The sequence below is a fragment of the Lepidochelys kempii genome, chromosome 3, assembly GCF_965140285.1.
Source record: "Lepidochelys kempii isolate rLepKem1 chromosome 3, rLepKem1.hap1, whole genome shotgun sequence".
Classification (NCBI taxonomy): domain Eukaryota; kingdom Metazoa; phylum Chordata; order Testudines; family Cheloniidae; genus Lepidochelys; species Lepidochelys kempii.
This window is the reverse complement of record NC_136382.1, coordinates 176591313-176612227: the sequence shown is the minus strand read 5'-3', so window position 1 is coordinate 176612227 and position 20915 is coordinate 176591313. Positions and strand designations below refer to the sequence as shown.

Below are 20915 nucleotides of genomic sequence, written 5' to 3'. Positions count from 1 at the left end.
TTAGGGCTTATCTTTAAATACTTTTTTGATTTCTCCCTCCCCCCCACCCCCAGGTTCAAGTATGGAAAAAAAATCCACTCTACTACTAGCCCCATTACCTGAAGCAGTGTAAGAATGAGTTGAGCATATTGAGCCAATTCTGTTCTTGTACTAGGAAATGAAACGAATTTCTAAACACTAAACCCTAGTGGGGCCTGCATTTAACTGGGCCTGCTTTTTGATTGCTGAACTGTGTGTAAAATGTGCATTCAGCATCCATACTTCCCCTTTGACTAGCAGTAGGAAAGAACTATGAAATACCCCTGCCTGCTTTTCAAGTCCATGCTCGTATGTGTAGTCAGCCAAACCCTGTCCCCATCTTGGTATGTAGGCTCATTTGGTATTCTTCATTCTTTTCTGCACACTTATCCAACAGCTTAGAAGGTCCTTGGGAAGAAAGAAGGCAAAAGGTACAAGTGTATGTTTAAAAAAAAAACAACTGCACATTTTACAAGTCTCAAAAGGTGTGCAGAAAAATTGAAGAATACTTTATCAATAAATCTGGCCCAAACTTCAGGTAACACAAATGCTTAAGTTTCTCAGATGGTTTTGTGAGTATCATACTAAGCCTGCAGTAGCCAGAAGGCTGGTTACATTTTAATGTATATTAGTTAACTGTACAACACGTAGTGTTCATGATAAATGCATGTATGATTGTTACACTTTTCGCATTCTTTAGGAAAGCACGTCAAGCTTTAAAGAGAAAAGGGTTGTACCGCCTTTCAATATTTAGATTACACTGAACTTGTGCTCAAACAATATTTTCCTTGTTTCTCTGTTTTTACTGTATGCTCTCTGCCCTCAGATATGGCCCATTTCCTGTTCCCTCGGAGCTACCTTTGGCTATGTGGCTGGCCTCATTATTGCACCTCTGTGGATATACTGGAATCGGAAGCAGCTTACATACAAAAGCAGATAACTGGGGCAAAGAGAGAAGGTATTTCTTTGTGCAGATTCCATACGGACTGGGCAGAAATTTTTATGTGATTAAAGCAAGAGACTATTGAAATATTTTCAACGTGGTTTTGGGCCAAGCATCTCCACTTACGGCATTATTTATATGCTGTTGTTGCCGGCTCTAACTTTTTTAACCCCTGAGAGATTGTATCTTCCAGTCCAAATAAAGGATTTGTAAAAGATGGTGGCTGCTTCTTACTAGAGTTCTGTTGATTTGTTTGGTTTTGTTCCTCTGGATTTCACCGATTTCAGAGGTTAGATTCCTAAGTTTAGCTTACAAACTTCTATGATCTATAACAAGTTCTGTGTACTTATGTACTGTATCATTTACGTTTGACAGAAATTCACAGTAGGCCTGGCCATTGTCAAATGTATCTCACGTGATCAAACAGCAGTTTATGCATCTTGATCCTATTCTTTTTTTCACTGTGTGTTTCTTTGGAGTTAAAATGGCTATTATAGCTTCATCAAAAACAGTCTTCAGTCCTTTCTGTGTTAAAGCTGAACACTCCACATAGCAGCAGGCTCCTATCTGTCAAAAAAAATAATGAATTTAATAGCTACATAGGCATATATTCAGATCTATTCGTTAGCGCTTGAGGTTTTTTTGTTTTGATAGAAACACCCCAAAGTCTTGTGTTTGACCTAGAAAAATCATCCCAGTGTGTTCCGTGTCCTGTAAAGCAAAGTATTCCTTTCTTTTGTCTTTTGATGATAGTTTTGGAATTCATTTCTTTAGGTTCTGTTTCTGAAGAAAGTGTGTTTACAAGCAGCTTGTATTGGGTTGATTGTATAGTCCTAAACGCTTCAGCTAAAGGACAGGAAGAAAAAAATTATGTGGCCAACTTGTAGATTCATTTCTGAAAATGAGCTATAAATAAAAATGCCTAGCATCTACCGGACATTTTAAAAAAAGTTAGTGTTTTGTAATGATTAATGGCCTATAGGTACATCCCCTATTTTAATTAATTATCTGACTCATGATCATTATTGACTTCTGTACTGAAAAGAGTTACACTGTAATTAAAAGAGAAACATCTAAGTGAGTCTGCTTGTTAGTAGTGGTTTTATAAAAGCTGGTTATCTAGACTGGTGAAGTAAGTATGAAAATAGCACATAAGAAGAAAAAATGCAATCAAGAATAAGTTGGGTAGGAGCAGGTTTTTTTCTCCTCGAGTGTCTGATTTACCTCTTTTGCTAACTTCTGTCCCTGTTCCATAGATATAGGCTTCTCCTTCATATCATTCAATCTTGCTAAAGTTTTTGGATCATCACGAAGATCAATCTAGTAGGAAAGATGGAAATAATATTGCATAATGATTACACACGTCAAATAGAAACCATTGAGCCATATCATGTCCTCCGTTCTAGGGCCGGATCCAAAAGCCACATGAAGATGTAGATCAGGTCTCCAATACCCGAGTATCCAAAAGGCAGGGTAGGTGGGTTATTTATTCTCAGCTTTTTTCCTTAACTTCAGTGTGACACTCCAGAACCACCAATGAACACAGGAGGGGCAGGATTAATCCAATACATACTGGGGAAATTTGAGCTGCTTCCGCTTAGACCATAATCCTGTAAGAATCCGTGGGACTAGAACCTGGGACTGTGGACCCTAGGTCATCTGAAATCCCATGTTGCTACTGAGAGGCCAAGCAGCACCACATCCAAGGAGCACTATGGTGACAGCACCCTGTGGCCTTCTGATTGGCTCATGCTCACTATTTAACCCTGGAGGGTGCCCCAGGAAGTTGTCTAGGCAATCATGCAGACTTCTGGCATGCTGTGACTCCAGACCTCACCTTGCTTTCTGATCTCTGGCCTCCAACCCCAGCCTGACTCTGAGCCGGACTCTTTCCTGTTGATACCAGCTTTAGTGACTACTACGATCCTTGCTCTCTGACTACCGCCTCATGGCCATCCTTGACCTGTGGACACCAGCCCACCATGACCGCTAAGCCAGACTGCCTACGCCCTGGTTCCTTATAAATCCAATGTCCTTTGAAATCAAGAGAAGTCTCTCCATTAGTTTCAATGGGTATTGGATAGGACTGTTAGCCGTGGCACAGCGTTATGCGTGTAATGTGGGGCCCGATCCTGCAGTGCATTCTGGGACTAGTAATCCTATTGATTTCAGTGAGTTACCTGGAAGAGTAATGCTTGTAATCCCAGACCCCTGCTCAACAGCCTCAAGTGCTTGTGTAACACGATGCATCTTTTTTTAATAGAATGAAGATAACTCTGGAGCTGGGTGAGATTTTTTGGCATAAACTCCAGGTTGATGGAAACATTTTGCAAATTCATGGGGAATTCACCACATGGATTTAGTTTGGGGGAAAAAAAACAAAAACCTAAAAATATTCCCATAAATTTGAAACATTTTGTTTTGAAATTTTCTAAATGAAGTGTATACAATCTAAACAAATTTGTTTTGAAATTTATTTTTAAAAAGATTTTAAAATGTCAAACTAAACATTTTGTATCACTCTGAAACAATAATTTTCTTCGACTTTTCAGTTCACCAAAAATTTAGAAAAAAATTCATTTTATGTCTCCCCAATATGTAGTTTTAATTTTTTCAGTCTGGCCAACAAACTGAAGAATCGGTTATTCACTCAGGAGTACTTATAACATAAGTGACCCTGTTTTCCTACTGTCGGATGTGAGCAAGGTCATGTCTACACTACAGCAGCATAGTATAGATGCTTCCTACATCAACGGAAGGGGTTTTTCCCATTGACGTAATTAATCCACCTCTCTGAAAGGCAGTACCTAGGTCAGTGGAAGAATCTGTCCATTGACCTTATGTCTGTCTACATTCAGGGTTAGGTTGTTTAATAAGAGGGAAGGTCTGAAAGAAAATAGCATAATGCCACTATATAAATCTACAGCCACACCTTGAAAACTGCATACAATTCTGATCTCCCCATCTCAAAAAAGATATACAGTACTAGAATTGGAAAAAGGACAGAAGGACAACAAAATTGATTTGGGGTAAGGAACATCTTCCATATGCAGAGAAGTTAAATACTAAGACCGTTCAGCTTAGAAAAGAGACAGCTAAGGGGGGATATGATTGAGGTCTATAAAATCATGAATAGTATGGATAAAAAAAAAATGAATAGAGAAGTGTTATTTATTCCTTCACGTAACACAAAAACCAGGGGTCACCCTATAAAATTAATAGGCAGCAGGTTTAAAACTTCTTCACACAATGCACAGTCAACCTGTGTAACTCATTACCAGGGGCTGTTGTGAAGGCCAAAAGTATAACTGGGTTCAAAAAATAATTAGATAAGTTTGTGGAGGGATAGGTCCATCAGTGGCTATCGTCAGAGACGCAGCCTGATGTTGTGGGTGTCCCCAAACTTCTGACTGCCAGAAGCTGGAACTGGACAACGGGATGGATCACTCAATAATTGCCCTGTGCTGTTCATTCCTTCTGGAGCATCTGATACCAGACGCTGACAAAAGACAGGATAGTGGGCTAGTAGGACCATTGGCCAAACTGGGTCAAACCATTTGCATGTACTTATGTCCTAACTACAGTGCTCAGGGCGTGAAATATTTCACAGCCCTGAGTAACGTAGCTATGTCTACCTAAGTTATAGGTGTAGGCTAAGTCTAACTCTTCCATTTGAAGTCAGAGAAAGGGAGTTATTTGGATCCTGCTGCAGGGGCCCGGGGCCCAAAGAAAGCACACGTTAGATGATCTGGATTATTTAAATAAAACAAGCAAAATAAAACCAGACGTACTTGGGTTCCTACGAATAAAAAGGGTACATTAGGTGCATATTCCTTTAGCTCTGGTACCCACTCCTCCTTCACGTTTTGAAATGAGGCTGGATTTACCACTGAGAAGCAGATAAGGAAGACATCTGTCATAGGATAAGATAAAGGTCTCAGACGATCGTAGTCTTCCTGAGGAAGAAAAATGTTGTCATCGGCAATCCTGAACTGAAGCTCACATTTTGTTCATTGTAACAGTTACATTCAGGGACTGTGCTCAAATATCTCAAATAGAAAACTCATTTAAACAGAGACTCCGTTTACTTGGCTGTTTTAGTGGTAACCCCTGTCAGTTAATGTGGCTGTTAGATTAAAATCCACACACAGGAAGTAAACATATGAATGCAAGTGAAAACCATGGCAATGTTGCTACCAATAGTTACACGGTTATCTATGCAATATGATATTTATGGAAAGCTAAACTTCTTTAAAGCCTCATTTTAAACATTCTTTGCATATCTGCAACCTAAGGGCTAGCTTTTGCCCTGGCATGCTGAGGGGAAATAAGCAGACACGTGCTGATTCCACAACCATTCTGCCTGTACAAAGCAAAATGGGTGGGGTAAATCAGAGACATCCATAGTGCTGCTTCTGACTATCCACCTAACCAAGAAAGCACTCCCTCTTGGATCTCAGATGTGAATGGTAGCTGAGCCCCCTCCTAGCATTTTGAAGTGTCAGCAGGATATTGTGTCCTATTACTGATGAGCCTGTTCTGGGGGACAGAGTGGGATCAGAGCTCCTTTATCCACACTCTCCTTTAGCCCAGTGCACCCACCCAACACCAGGGAAGATTGGGCATTAAAAAGCACTGACATTTTCTAAAGGAAAAGATCACCCAAAAGAATTCCTTTGAAGGAATTCTCAGTGTGGATGGACAAATCACTCAGGTGTTAGTTTTTTAGAGCCACAGCATCAAAGCCGCTTGGCCATATTGGGAAGGTGCACAGGCAGACTAGGCTTGTTCTGCTGGATGGCATTGAAGAGAGCAGGCTATGCTGGTGCTATTCCTATTTTAGAGAGTTTAATGTAGATCACTAGCTTCAGAGCCTTTACACGGAAGACTGGCATTGTGCCCACATTGCACAGGGAAGGCTTTTGGTCCCCTCTCCATTACAATGAGCACCAAGGCAGGGCTAACCAAAGTCTGCTGCAAGCTTCTTGATACAAATTCCCATCTGAATTAAATCCCACAAATATTAGAACTGTTTATTCGTTAAATAAAAACAGGCTGATGTAATTCAACACTACCTACACTTTGGGAAATTCAGCTATAGTTTTTCACTGGCAACTGTAACTGCCAAATTGCACATATTTACTTGTAAATGAAAAACTTAATTAGCAAATAGTTATAATTGAAAGCATGTCAATGGAGTCCCAAAGAATGTGTGAATTTCCACAGAATAGTTCTACCAACCCATCTCCCTCAGAAGTCTGGAAATGAACAGCTAAGGGATGCAGGCACTTCACTCCTATCAGATACTGCTGCATAATTTTGCAAACACACAAAAACTGTAGAAGATGCAGATAAGTGTCTGTTCTGAACTGGTTGGAACATCTGTGACTGACACATTTTGTAGGCAGGTGTACTAGACTGGCCAGAATGCATGCAACTCTGGCCACATATCTGCAAGAAGCTAGTTATGGCGCCCCATTGAATGAGGCTGGGGTTGTAACTAGATTTCCATCATAAGCCCCGTTTTGCCCAGTCCTAAAAAGCTACTTTCCATATATAGTTTCCATGCATGTTCTCTGATTGAGAATGGTTTCCTCAATGTGATAACAAGGTCTGTCTTTTCTCCATATCCAGAATACACTACAACTTCTAACCAGCTTTGTAAGCAGCTTGTACATGCTTAACTCTGCACATGATTGATGTCCACACACTTTAGTGACCAGAGTAGCTACATTACAGTGTTTAGTGGCCTCGGCTGCCACATAACTATCTTCCTGCTACTTCTTCAACACTTACTGCTGTGTGGACAGAACCTGCTAACCACTGTTTAGCCCATTTGGCTGGTCCTCATTCATCCTAGCTCTCGGGGTGGCATGACATCCCAGGCTGTATTGCCCTATGTTCTGCTCTCTGTCCTCCTCCAGGCTCTCTGTGCCCTGCTGAGGCAGATTGAGACAGCAGCCCAGAATTTCCCAGAATGCACTGATATGAACCCTTAGGCAACAAGGGAGATGTGGCTGCACAAACAGCCGCACGGTTGTCTTGCGGAAAAATGCTGCTTTAAGGACACAACTCAGCCATGTTTGCCCAGGCTTTGTATAGGAAAGGGTGAATAGCCATGTACTTAGGTAGTACTTAAGATACAAGACCTTGCTTACTTGGATTTTAGTGTACTGGCTTCTAAATACCCTGTTGAGGTGGAGAGAGAGCCAAATTTTAAAACAACAATGGGTAACTGGTATGTGCTTTGCTGAGTCAGAATATTCTTGAATTATCAGCTATTCCTGTCCCTGATCACGTTGGAAAAATATTTAGACCAATCATTTCCTTTTTAAAAGAGTGGATCACTTCATATTACTGTGACAGTAACCAAGTAACTACTAATGGGTAGCTAAGAAATGTGCCTACAGCTAGTCTGTACAAAGCAGCCTATTAGTTACCTTTCCCACCAGCCCCTTTGTTTGTATCATTCAGCTATTTTATCTTGTCCTTTCGACTGAAGATCTTTTGGGCAGAGACTGTCATTTACTATATGTTTGTGCAGTGAATGAGGCCACTAAGCCAGGGATATGCAACTTTCAGGTAGCAGAGGGCCACAGTATCCACTAAAACCCTTTGGCAACCCATACATTTATTTTTTAGAGGCTCCAGGATGTAGCAGAAGAGGAAGCCGTGGCAGTCGAGGAAAAATATGAGCTTGTACCATCCCTGCCCTGGTCCCTGACATGCTGGCCCTGTTTACAAGGGTCCCGGAAACTTTGTGTGTGTGTGGGGGGGCAAGGCCAAAGGGCCCCCTCCCTCTCCAGGGCTTGTTGCTCCACGGGTGAGCCAGCTGCCCTCTCTTCTGGTGCCACAGCAGTCCCTGGTGGGTGAAAAGTGTAATTGCAGCACCTCCCCCAGCAGAATCTATTATTCTGCAGGGGGAATAAAAAAAATCTGTGGGGGACATGAATTCTGTGCTTATGTTTCTTTTGTTAAAAACTGGGGAGGCATGGCCCCTTAACCCCCCTCCCCGGTTCTGATGCCAGTGCCTATGTCAAGGCTGAATCCCCACTCTGGCACCTCGGGTGCAGGAAGTGGGGGCCCGCAAGGATTTTAAAAACTAATACTGGCCACTCCAGGCTTGTATTAAACTCCCAAAGTTACAGCTTCTCTCTGACCTTGGTTTGGTAAACGCTGCCACCACCCAAATGCAAAAAAACCCCAAAAACAACAAAAAAAACCCTGAGACCCAGGAAGGAGCACTTGGGAATTCCTCCCTGTGGGGCACCCTCAAGCCTTTTCACCCCTCACACCCCTGAGAGAAGAGCTGAGAAAGAAAACAAAGGAAATTAGCTGTTGCCATCAGCTAGTCAAAGAGCATATGCACTAACCTATTAGGACACCAAAAATCCAATCCTGTTCTTATTAAAAACAAAAAGAAAGAAAGTACATCTGGAACTTAGGCTTTTGCTAGATTTTAAAAGAGCAATACCAAAAACTAAGCACACAAAATAGCTTTCTTGGGGGTTCAGCTTAACAGTTACAAGCAAACAAAAGCATCTGGGTTTAGCACAGAGGAGTCCACAAGCCAATAAGAAATAAAATAAATAACCCTACTCGCATCTTTTTAGACATTCCCTAATTTTACGTACATATCTGAGGCTCCAGATAAGTGGGTTCGAGGTATGAATTGATAATCTATAATCATACCTGACTTAAAGCTGGTTACAGCATTACTGCTCCATGTCCCTGCAGCCCAGAGAGAGCAACAGACAAAGGGAAAGTTTCTTTCCCCATTTTAAAAAGTTCTAGCCTTCCAATTGACTCTTTTGGTCAGGTGCCCACTTTTTTTTCCTTTACCTGGGGGACTTGTTAACCCTTTACAGGTAAAGCAAGTAGAGAACAGCTACCAAGAGGGATTTTACAGCTACCTGGCTGGCTGTCCATCAAAGGAAGTTATTCCCCCTCTTATTTATCACAGCCTATGTTCAGTAATTCCAGGTGCGGTCCACCTGAGCCATCCTAGAATGAGCCCACTGCAACCAGGGAGCAGCTGCCTCCTGCCCGTACTCGCGTAGGTGCTAGGGAACAGCCTCCTTTCCTCCTCCAGACAGTGGGAAAAGCCGCCTCTTGCCCCCTTTTGCTGACCTCTGCTCCCTGGTACCAGAGCTTCTCACACCTTCCCTCACTCCCGGGGTTGCCAGAGCTGCCTGCTCTCAGGCTCAAATCTGGGTGGGCTATGCCCCAGATTGGTGGGCGAATGCAGCCCTGGGCTACCAGTTGCCAATCCCTGCGGTACCACTACTGCAATAAAATAATAATAATTAATAGAGTTGCTATGCTTTCTGATCACTTGAAACAGAATTAAGTCAAGTTATTGTGTGTGTGTGTGTGTGTGTGTGTGTGCATGTGCATTAAATGTGTATATACACGTGCATTTTCAAGTCAGGGACTTTTTGTGAGCATGCCAATCCCTCCCACTGTGTACACAACTGCAGTAAATGAATGTGCAATAGAAAACATGCACATACGTAGAAAAATAGGTGCAGATCTCAGGCCACTGTCTGTGAAAAATCAAGCCCCAAATGTGTGAAATTACTAGGAACAGAGAATGAAAAGGCACTGTTACCATGACTTATGTAAAACCTCCTTCAGTTTCTGATAGAGCCCACTGTAAACAGAATGCCCTCATACACTTTCCACCCTCCCCCCCCCTTATAAATGGAAGGTGTAAGGGATATTTCTCTCCCCTCTTGATGTTTGTTTATAAGGGCAGAAGAGAAACTAACTCCCACTATTTCCATGCATGTAAACTGACTGTGCCCAAAATGTTGCCAAATGCAGAGACTAAACAAAATGAAAATATAGAGAATATTCTTTCTAATACAGTTCTTTCAGTTCTAGTAATTTACTTGTAACTTTAGTAGGTACAAAATTTTGAGGGAGAAATGTAACTGAAGTTAATGATGTCCCTTTTTACAATATCCAATCTCCTTATAAGCATACAGTTTACCTCTCTACCCTTACTACTGTATGCAGTCAGATCCTATTCAGGGAAGCAACCACATTTACTGGGTGGAGATCAAAATCCTAAAAAGAGACTGCCCAACTACAAATTAGACTGGTCCCTGGAGTGTAGAATTTTCAAGATAGTACATAAGAAAATCAGCTAAGCAGGTTAGTCAGTCATTCTCAGATTCAGGACTACTGAAAACCTGTAAAAAAAATTGTTTTAAATTACAAACCAGTCATAACATTAACACATGAGAATGTGTCAAACAAACAGCAATAAAATATTTCATTAGCTATTAGCATAATAAACATGCACCATCACTCAAAAAAAAAATTAAATTAGTTCAATGACCTTAAAGTGCCTCTCAATCAGTCTAAGTTCTAGAGGTCTATTTCCAGACAATGAACACTAATTATTTTCCAGTTGCAAAGTTGTTTTACATGTGCATACTTTGCTGGAAAACCTGTAGTCTGCATGAAAGTTTAGACTAACTTTTTTTTTTTTTTTTTTTGTCTTAGACACTATTCCTTTTACAGTTAGATACATCTTGGTATCTTGCATTCCTTCTGAAAAACTGGCTAGCAACTGTTTTAGAAGTGAGCACTACTGTTGTTCCTTTAGTAGCCTCTGTGCCTTTCTGCTCTCTGCATCTATTTATATAACTTTATACTCTGCTTCTTCTACAACACTGAGGCCTACGTATCTCAGTCCATCCTGTATAATTAAGGTGTTAAACTAAAGACAAATACCATTTGTTTGGCTATTTTACGCATCACAATCAAATTGTCTGCTAAAGTACATGGTATCAGCTCCATTGACTTCAATGGAGTTCTGCCCACTTACATCAGCAGTGAATTTGAGTCTATATATACACTGTACTCTGCTTGAAACAGTCAGAATGTTGTCACGTCTCTCATATTAGAGCCCTGTCTAGTCTAGGAAAAGTCTTCAAAAATGTCCCACTGTTGCTAACACTGGTTCAGCTCCACCAGAACTAGCAACATGGGTAGCCCAAATGTAAACAGATGGCCAGCTGCTTCCACCAGTTTCAACACCATGTCAATTAGACCAGCTCTAAGCAAGGTAAGATGACATAGTGCTTAAAATGTTGTCAGCAGCAAGGTTCCCATCCACACTATGATCCCCAACATTGCTAGCACTGATTGAGCTAAACCTATGTTAGCAACAGTGAGAAATCTGGAAAAAAAAAAATTCCTGTATTCGGGCCTAAATAATGGTTGAATTCTATGGGATCAGCTAGAAATACTGTCAGTGTTTAGACTGCTCATTTGAGAAACATGGAAAAAAATCAGTGTGCAACGGTATAATTTTATTACTTGAATTCATCAGCATACACGAGAGAAATTAACTTTATTCCAAAATTAAGTGCAATGGCAAAATCTAACTATACTAGTCAGAAGTCAACATAAATTCCAGTGTGAGTGTATGCACTCACACTCTATATCAATTAAACTTTCATTCTGATTTGGGGGAGGCAGTGGGTAGATTTAGGCATTAAAAACATTTGAAGAATTTGACTGGAATATTTTAAGAACCAAAGATATGAGCAGAAAGAAGGTGACTAAGGACCAACATGGTGCAGTACAATTGCCTAATATTCAAATCGGAGAGAGTTGTATTATGAGCTTTAAAAGAAAAAACCACCAAAAAACAAAACAATCAAAAAAACCTATTTGTCATCTACCAAAGCAGCAAAATACAAATGGAGAAACAGGATAAGAAAATAAGAATAATAACTACTTTAACTAAGCCAATACCATTGCATCCTATTTGTTTAATGTCTTCAAAGTGCTTTGAACACCTCCAGGGGAAGACACTAGATTAGTACTGCAATAAATAACAAAATACTTTGTAAGACACTGGCCATCACTTGCTAGGTGTCAGTCTGGTAACCAAAGAAAGTGGCTGCCAATAGGAAGTGAAAGGAATAAAAAGACAAGGATATAAGAAACTGTTGCTAATAGTCTGTCTCAGCATCTCAACTATAGACATGCTTGTTGATCCTGACAGATCTGTTGATGCATAGTTCTTTATTGAAAATACCTCTGAAGTTGTTTTTAAACGCATTCCAGGAAAGAGGAGGTTACTTACGGGTAGCTGGAGGTTCTTTGAGATATGTGGTCCCTATCTGTATTCCACTGTGGGATTATGCATGCACACCCTGCACCCGGAGAATTTGAAAGTAATGTTTGTTGGTCCACGCATGCACCCTGGTTCACCATGCCCACGACATAGGTGATAAAGGGTGGGGCGGACGAACCACCTCTGCAATTCCTTCTGCACTGCCAATCAGAGAATATCCGAAGTGGAAGGGAAGGCAGGCAGGCAGTAGGATCAGGCAGAGACCACACATCTTGAAGAACCTCCACTTACAGATAAGTAACTTCTTTGAGCGATGGTCTCTATTGTATTCCACTGTGGGTGATTGACAAGCAGTACGTAAGTAGGAGGAGGGTGCAAGGATGAGGACGGTAGGGTTAAGTGGAGAACCACTCTCCCAAAGGAGGTATCAGCAGCTGAGTCTTATACCAGTGCATAATGCCTTGCAAACGTGTGGATGGAACTCCATGTGACTACTTGATAGATATCTAGGAGGGGTACGGTCCTGATGAGACACTATGGTCACTGCTTGAGCTGTAGTGGAGAGAGCTCATACCCATATAGGGGACGGGAGATTCGAGAACTGATAGAGTAGAATGCAACCAGATATCCATTTGGAAATTCTCTGGGTGGAGACAGCGTGCCCTCTGACACTCTCCACTATAGTAACAAATTGTCTCCGGGACTTCCTGATTGGTTTTGTTCTCTGAAGGTAAAAGGCCAACACGCATCGAACATTGAGGGAGTGGAGTCTACCTTCTTCTGCCGATGCATGCAGTTTCAGGAAGAATACAGGTAAGTGAATGGACTGGTTCAGATGAAATTCCAAAACCACTTTAGGGATAAATTTGCAATGTAGGTGTAAAGAAACTGTGTCTTTGTGGAACACAGTGTATGGAAGAGTCTGCCATCATTGCTCCCTGTTCACAGACCTCCTCTCTAGTGTAATGGCTGCGAGAAAAGTGACCTTTATGGAGAGGAAGGACATGGAACAAGTAGCTAAAGGCTCAAAGTGGGGCCTTGTCATTACCAAAAGAATAAGATTCAGGTCCAACTGGAGCGCAATTTTTTGAGAAGGTGGGAAACTTTATCAGAATCAATTGGTTAATGGGTGTGTGAAGATGGAGTAGCCCTGAGTACGTGGATGGAATGCACTGACTGCCACTAAGTGGACTCGCAAAGGGCCAGAGGGATAGACCCGATGTCTTCAAGGATAGGATATTGTCTAGGATGAGGGGGAACAGCTGTAGTTTCTGGTAGAACTCCTCTTTGTTGTGCCCAGGACGAGATCCATTTTCATTTAGCTAGGCAACATTTTCTAGTTGAGTTCTTTCTGCTATTAGAGAGGCTGTCTCAAACAGCTGAGGAACACGCACGTTCTAGGGATGCCGCCCATCCAAATACCACACCCTGAGGTAGAGAAGTCATGGATTTGGGGTGTTTGATCCTGCTGTTGCACTGAACCAAGAGCTCGGGTAATATTGGGAAGGTAATCAGCGGCCAAGGCGACAAGCACAGGAGGTTGGGGAACCAGAACTGTCTGGGTCACAAAGGGGAGATCAGGATGACTGTTGCCCTGTCCTGCCATATTCTGCATAACACCTGTGGTAGTAGCGGCAGTGGAGGGAAGTTGAACTGGTCTGGCCAGGAAAGGAGAGCGTTGCCCGGGGAGCGGTAACCTAGGGCTCCTCTGGCGCAATACATTGCGCACTTCTTGTTCGCCTGGAAAGTGAAGAGATCTCTGGTTGGGATTCCTCGCTGTGTGAAAATGTCATGCAGCACCGTGTTGTAAGCTTCCCACTTGTGGTCAATCATGAAGTGTCAGCTGAAGAAGTATGCGAGCACATTCTGCATCCCTGAAAGGTAGGCTGCAGATAGGGTGATCTGACTGCTGACAGTCTCTGGAACTGGTTTGACTGCCTCTTGCACACAGAGAGGCAGATCCCACTCCCCCTTGCTTGTTGGTGTAGAAGACAGTTGTAGTTGTCTGACTATATCAGGACATGGTGAGAGCAGATGAATGGAAGAAAAGATTCACATACCTTTCTTACTGCATGTAATTCCAGTATATTGATATGCATTCTAGACTTTTGAGATGTCCATGTTCCTTGTGCCGTGCAATTGCCCATATAAGCTCCCCAACCTAGCAGGGATGTAGCCTATTAAAATTATGAACTATTGACAACTGGATTAATATGGTTTTGCAAAAAACATCAGACCTGAGGATGCTAAAGGGTCTGACCAAACCCAGCGGGGGTGAGAAGGAACTGAAGATGTGGTCAGTCCACCCCCCACTTTATCACTTCAGTCACAGGCATGAGGTGAGCCAGGGCGCATGCGCAGACCAATGGACACTACTTTTAAATTCTCTGTCTGCAGGTGCATGTATAAGCCCACAGTGGAATACAGTAGGGACCATCACTTGAAGTAGTAGTTCATTTTCTCTGCTGCTCTTTGGGGTAGCTCTTCTTTTGGTCTGGTCTCCTTTTCTTTATGGTAGCTGGCAATTACTCTACCGGCACATCTGACATTGGGTGCCCCACTGTGGTGGAGCACTGAAGCAGAGTGTCGCTGCATTCGTAGAATCATAGAATATCAGGGTTGGAAGGGACCCCAGAAGGTCATCTAGTCCAACCCCCAAATCCATTCACATTTTGGATGGATTTGTTTTAATTCATCCAAAACTTGATTATTTCTCTAGTCTACAGCTTGCCCTTCCTTTATTGTCCAAAAGCTTTTAATGTGAGGGATTGGCTTGCAATTCTTCAGCAGAGTAGTATATTTCAAGTGTCAGCTCAGACTAATCATAGACACTACTGCTTGATTTCAGGGAATTTTTCTTAACACTGGTAAAGTTGATTTTAAATTGATATTTTGCCTGACTCGACATATGTGAGATGGGACGTGTGCTCTGTGGGTTCAAACAAGAGGACAGAGTCAGGCGATGCAAGTTCTGTTCCACCTCTGCCACCAACTCGCTGTGCAACTTGGAGCAAGTCACTATCCACTCTGTACCCCAATTTGTCCACCTGTAAAATTAGGATGCCTCAGGGAGGGTTGTAAAGCTTAATGCATCAGGGTTTGTGAACTGCTCGGAGGTCCTTTGAAGAAAGGAGCAATAGAAGTACACATTTTAATTAACCTAATGGGAGGGGTTTTTTTAGTAAACAAATTAAAACCTCTAACAGCTCTGGACAGCCCTCTAAAACTGCAGTAAATTGGGTTTCCTAGTATCTGTTACATGGCTGGACTGAGAATCTAGGGCCTGAGGCAAACCAAGGCATTGGGCCCCTATGGCTCCCCCTGTGCCATGGCCCCAGCCCTCAACATGGAGTGGTGGTGGCAATGGGTCCCACTCTCCTTCCAAAGAGGCAAGGGCACAATGCCCACTTCTCCTCAGGCATGCTATCAGAGGTCCTCCTCCCTTTGTGACCAAGAGGGGTTAACAGCAGTCCCCAGAAGCCCCACCCCCCAGTACTTTTCCCCAGCAACCAGGGTTTATCTGCTTGAGAGGGTGAGTCTGGCCTGCTGCACTCATCTCCTCTTGTCCCATGCAGATTGCTCTGCTTTAGCAGAGTCTTGCACTTAACACTTCCACTGAGATGCATGGAGTAGTTCACACCTCTCAGAGCTATTATCTTAGGCTGTCTGCAGACTCAGAGGTCACTGAGCTGGTTATATTTAGGTTACTTTTTCAAGCTTTTCTTCACAAGGATGAGGGCTAGAAACTTTACTTTAAATGAAAGCTGACATTCTGATGTAATCACATGACTCCACAAACTGGAGCCCTAGGCACAGGCCCAATAGCGATTATGGTTTAATCCAATCTACTGCATCTCTTTTGGCACTGAAAAAAAAAAGCTAATACCGTCCTGTGACAGGGTGTACCAGGCCCCTTGAGGACCCCTGCTGGAGGTCTTGCAGTCCTAACATACCCCATCCCAGAAAAGGAGCAGTAAAGGTGGGTCCTCCAGGCCTGCCTAGACAGGTCACAGGGAAGCAGCCAATCAGAGCACAGTAGGCTCAGTTAAAAAGAGCTGCTGGGCCTGAGTAGGAAGAATTTCAGCTCTGAGGAAAGGACAAGGAGGAAGGGGATAGATGGGAAGCGGCCCAAGGAATAGCAGTAGTAATTATTAAAGAAAGCAGCATGGAGCTGCTATTTGTAGGGTCCCTGGGTTGGAACCTGGAGTAGTGGGTGGAGCTAGATTCCCCCTCCCCCCACTGGTCACTGGGGGCATGGCCTAAGCCCCAAGAAGGGGATAAAGCTTGTTTAGAGGCCCAAGTGAAGGACTTAAAGAGTCTCCAGAGAGGAAGCCCTGGGGGTAGTGTGCAACACCAAGGCAAACATGGACTTTAAGCTAGCCCAGAAGGGGCTGCAGGCATTATGAAGGGCACAGGGAAAGGCCCTGTTGACCCTTTTCCCCCAGAAGGGGTTCCTTCATGTCTTTGGAATATGTATGACTTAGCTGGAAGGCTGAGTCACGGACAACCCACTTGACGAGGGCAGCCGCCGACAGAGAGCACCATAAGTAGCGAGAGAGAGAGAGAGAGAGAGCAGGTCTGCACTCACCTGACAGGAGGCGCTCAGGAGAGGTGAGTGTGCACCATTACACTTCCTCTATACAGTCAGGCCTGAATTTACATGGATTTTTTTGCACAGTTGCAGTTATGCACTGTCAATTAATTATGACCCTTTGAATCCCTGCCATGTACACAAATACTTTTACATGGTGCAGCATGGTCACCAAGATGCACAAATCAGTGGCATAGTCAGGACCCAACACTTGGGTGGGCCCCAACTTTGGGTGGGTGGGCAATGACGAGGGTGGGGGAGGGAAGGCAGGAAGGATGGGGCAGGAGTGATGGGGTGCCTCCCCTGACCCCCTCCAGCTGGCCTTGTGGGGGGCCACAGAAACTCTGGCCAGGGGCCCCCCAGGCACAGGAGCTTGCCCCACCCGGCACTCCTGCCAGGGAGCGGGGTTGGGGCAGGGTGACTTGCCCCACTCTGCCTTCCTGGCGCTCCTGCTGGGGAGTGGGCCAGCCTCCATGCCCCAATCCCACTCCCTGGCAGGAATGCCAGGCGGAGTGGGGCAAGCCCCCAACACCACTTTCTGGCAGGAGCACTAGGCGGATGGGCAGAGCGGTGAAAGCCCCCCGCGCTCCAACTCCCTTCCCTGGGTGTGTGCCTGGGGGCCTCCCCCCCAAAATTGGCTGGAGGGGGTGAGTGGAGGGGGCCCCGATCCTTCCTGCTTCCCCTCCATCATCATTGCCCACTCACCTGAAGTCAGGGCCCACCCCACTGCTCCACACACCACAGCCTCCCCAGATGAGCACGCAGAGTTCTGACTTCAACAATATGATGATAATGTTGATACTGTATCGAGTTCATCCTCAACATCAGTAAAGGTTAGTACCTGTACTGTAGTAAGTTTAAATTTCATTTAAAAATGTTAATAAAACCTGTAGTACTGTATTGTGTAAATTAGGGAGGTCATTTTGTGAGCCTGGAACCGAAAACCTTATTTCTCGTAGACCCTTGATATCTTTTTACATGATTTCTATTTGCATGGTGTTTTTTAAAGAACATAACCACAGTGTAAATCGAGGCCTGACTGTATTGCAGTCTAGGGGAGGAATTTAATGTCTCCTATCATATATTAGATAACATTAATGCAGGGTCTACTTTGACTATTTCTTATGCCATGAGAATGAGTAAAATGTGGAATAGAAGTATTCTAAGAGCATAAAACTTGCATCACTGTGGAGAAAAATTTCAACTTGACAGTTCTGGTTTTGTGATCTGTTAGTAATCATCTGTTGCTTTCATGGCTTGTAGCAGCAATCATAAGAGGAGGCTCTCAATCAGAACCATCTGTTTTTAGAAGGCAAACCAAAAATAGATATTAGGCAAAGCTGCTAGAGGAATCCAACCTTCATCCAGTGAAGGGTAACTGTAACTGCTGCTCAAAGGGTATGAGTGAAGCACGCACACTTACAAGAGCTGGCTTCTGAAGAGAAGTTCCTGCTACAAATCTAAATTATAATCCATTTCCCTAGCAGTACATTGTAGTGACAGTCTATAAATCCTCACTTCGTATGAGTCACTTTGCCTTACTTTTATCATTTCAGAGTTTGTTTCAAAGCTATCCTTGAAGAGTTAAGGAAAGATTATGCCACCAATAGTTTTCTTCCTGGATAAGAATATTTCCATTTAAAAAGGGCTGATGTGATATTTTTAGATCTGTTCAACAATAAGCAATTGGACAGTACTATCTCCCGTGTCCGTTGTGCACACCAGACAGCTAAATTGAACAGTGAGTTACACCAGGGAAAATCCAGAATAGTTCCACAGGCTTCAAACCTAGTTTCCCAGAATTAAGGGCTAAGCTGCAGTTTTGCTACAAACCCTGAACAAGGGTCAGTGTGAACAAGGTTATGTTTCAGCCAGTCACAATCTGGTTTCTAGTTCCCCACTTGCCCTGGAGGGGAGGGGAAGTAGTCTGTGATAGCGGTATACCTAGCACAAATTACTTGATCTGGTGCATAGGCCCATCTGATCTTGTTCAGCCTTGGCTCTACCTACTCCCCCTCCACCTGTATGGAATGGGGAGAAGCTGCCACAGGAGGCACTGCCAGCGGGAGAGCAGCCAAACGTTGAACTAACTAGGCAGGTCCCAGCCTGGCCCTAAACGAAAGCAGAATTTGCCCTGATAATAGCCTGTGTTATTCCTATTATAGCAGTGTTCAGAGGCACCAATTTGGCCCAAGACCCCATTGTGCTGGCTGCTGCATTTAATTTTCCTACTTCCTGAAATCTTCAAACTTTATTTTCTATACATGCAAAACAAGTTCTGTTGACCCAGACAAGTGTTTGGGGGAAAGAGCACACAGAAAATACCATCTATTTTCACAGGTTTCTGGTTGTGTTTGTGGAGCAAGTGATCCGTTTGCCCAGATTGTGGTCAGTTAGTATTAGATTCACAGGGAAGGCGAGAGGCTGCCAATTTGTGGCCATCATGTATTTTTAATTTATGGCAAAGACACAGAGCCCAGGATAAGTGCTCTCTTACTGTATTATAGAAGGAAATAGTATACCCAAATCCACCTCCAAATTGGGATGAGAAGAACTGTTCAGAGCAGGTATGAATTATACATTGAAAAAGCCTAGTTGAATTATGATTTCTGATACAATTTTATTCTGAAGCATTTGTAAGAGTGAGATTGCTCACATGCCTGAATAGCTGCTTCTTCTTCAGAAATAGCTGGATATTTATCTTTTATACAGAAGCCTGTTAAGCTTAGTTTCAGTGTATTTAACAACTGGAAGAGACCAATGGCATTTATAATAATCGCATTGGGTGAAACTTACCCACCAACACAGTGACAACAGAAGGCTCCCCAATGCAGTGGAAGAGCCATGATGTTGCATAGCGTACGAGTGGGTGGGATGGCCATGAATCAGGAACACTTTGCTCCCCTTTATATGGGGTGCGGCTGACCTCTACATCTGCTGTGCATGGCTCACCACAAGAAGAACTCGGATGGTCTGCAGGGATGGGGGCTGCTCCCTGCATTCACCATTATGCAGCCCAAGTAGCCACACATCCCCACACAGGCTAGGGTCACAGCTGCTGTTCCAGTCTATGGGTTGGTAGAGTGGTTTGCAGAATTGCCCCTACCCTAACCCCCATGTTCAGAAGTAGATTCTATTCCCAACCCCCATGATAGTCCCCAGAACAAGCCTTGTTTATTTGGACTGTGAATAGAAAGAAAGGGGGGGGGGGGAGGTAAATTTAAGCCTTTGGGTCAAGTCTGGCCACCTCCCTGAGGAGGTCCCCCTGGCAGTGAAACTGGTGTGACTCTCCTAGGCAAGGAGGGGAAACGGATGCTTGGATGGAGGCCTGCCCTCTGTGAATGGCATAGAACTCCACTCTGCCTGAGCTTCCTTCTCAGTGGGGGGTGGAGGGAGCCAGATGATCTGCATGGATTTTTCAGTCTTTCCTCATGTGCGGAGACACAGAAGGGCCACCAAAGTCTATTTTGGTGTGAAGCAGCTTTCATAGAGCATCTACGGCACTGATGTCCGAGCATGAGGGAGGATTTCTTCTGCCCAGCCTGAGTAGGTGCTGGACTTGGGATTTGGTCCTTAACATACAATTTTCATGTGACTGTCACTTATATGGCATTTATTTCCATCAGTGTTAATAACAGACAGTCACTAACAACAGAATCATAGAAATCCACAGTGACAGATTTTTTTTAAATGTTGTGTTGTAGCCTGCAACACAATGCAAGACCAAAATGAAATCCATGAGGATCTGGCCCAGAGGAGCTATGGCCATATTCACCACTTGAGGATAGAGACTCATGCAAATAGGTCTATACTATTTGAGTTGGAAACGATGGAGCAACATTTAATGTTCCTGTTCAACCTAAAGTGGACAGCTGAGAGAGGAGGTCAGTTTAATGCTTCTATAGATGTACCACATCATGGCTGGCTAACACCAAGCAAATACTTTATGTGTGGGACTACTTCTAAGTGTCAAACCTATACTAAGACACTCCAGTACTATGATGGTGGGGGACAGTTTACACCAGCCGAGGATCTGGCACAGAGTGAATTAGCCTGCAACTTCCTAAAACAAGCTCTTAGCCTCAGGGATGCTAAGTGTCCTCCTGACCACCACCACATGGTTCACATGTTATGTTTGAGCCCGCAGCCTTTCCAACAACACTGGCACCAACCTGGGAGAGGGGGAGAGCATGCATGGGGTCAATGCAGGGTTGCCAACCCTCCAGGCCTGTCCTGGAGTCTCCAGGAATCAAAGATTAATCTTT

General features: G+C 43.6%; 2 protein-coding genes and 1 long non-coding RNA gene across 7 annotated transcripts in view; 2 read left to right on the top strand and 1 right to left on the bottom strand.

Annotated features, from left to right (window-relative positions):
- Positions 1 to 1178, top strand: part of PIGF (phosphatidylinositol glycan anchor biosynthesis class F) — a 45543-nt gene extending 44365 nt beyond the window's left edge. For 2 of the 3 annotated variants that reach the window (XM_073339124.2, XM_073339125.1), the window contains exon 6: positions 845 to 1178. In XM_073339124.2, the coding sequence (XP_073195225.1) occupies positions 845 to 958 (114 nt within the window). In that variant the 3' untranslated portion in view covers positions 959 to 1178. The remainder of the gene's footprint in view (positions 1 to 844) is intronic. The other variant, XR_012158268.2, reaches the window with a different exon arrangement.
- Positions 53 to 20915, bottom strand: part of RHOQ (ras homolog family member Q) — a 36038-nt gene continuing 15175 nt past the window's right edge. Inside the window, exons 3-6 of one of the 3 annotated variants that reach the window (XM_073339127.2) lie at positions 4753 to 4917; positions 2186 to 2281; positions 1377 to 1528; positions 53 to 426 (exon numbers count right to left, since the gene is read on the bottom strand). In XM_073339127.2, coding sequence (XP_073195228.2) covers positions 417 to 426; positions 1377 to 1528; positions 2186 to 2281; positions 4753 to 4917 — 423 coding nt within the window. In that variant the 3' untranslated portion in view covers positions 53 to 416. Of the gene's footprint in view, positions 427 to 1376; positions 1808 to 2185; positions 2282 to 4752; positions 4918 to 20915 lie in introns of those variants that run through there. The other 2 variants (XM_073339128.2, XM_073339129.2) reach the window with 2 other exon arrangements.
- The window catches only part of LOC144930433 (uncharacterized), a 43955-nt gene continuing 35692 nt past the window's right edge, over positions 12653 to 20915 (top strand). Inside the window, exon 1 of the long non-coding RNA XR_013635589.1 lies at positions 12653 to 12872. This is a non-coding gene — a long non-coding RNA (uncharacterized LOC144930433). The remainder of the gene's footprint in view (positions 12873 to 20915) is intronic.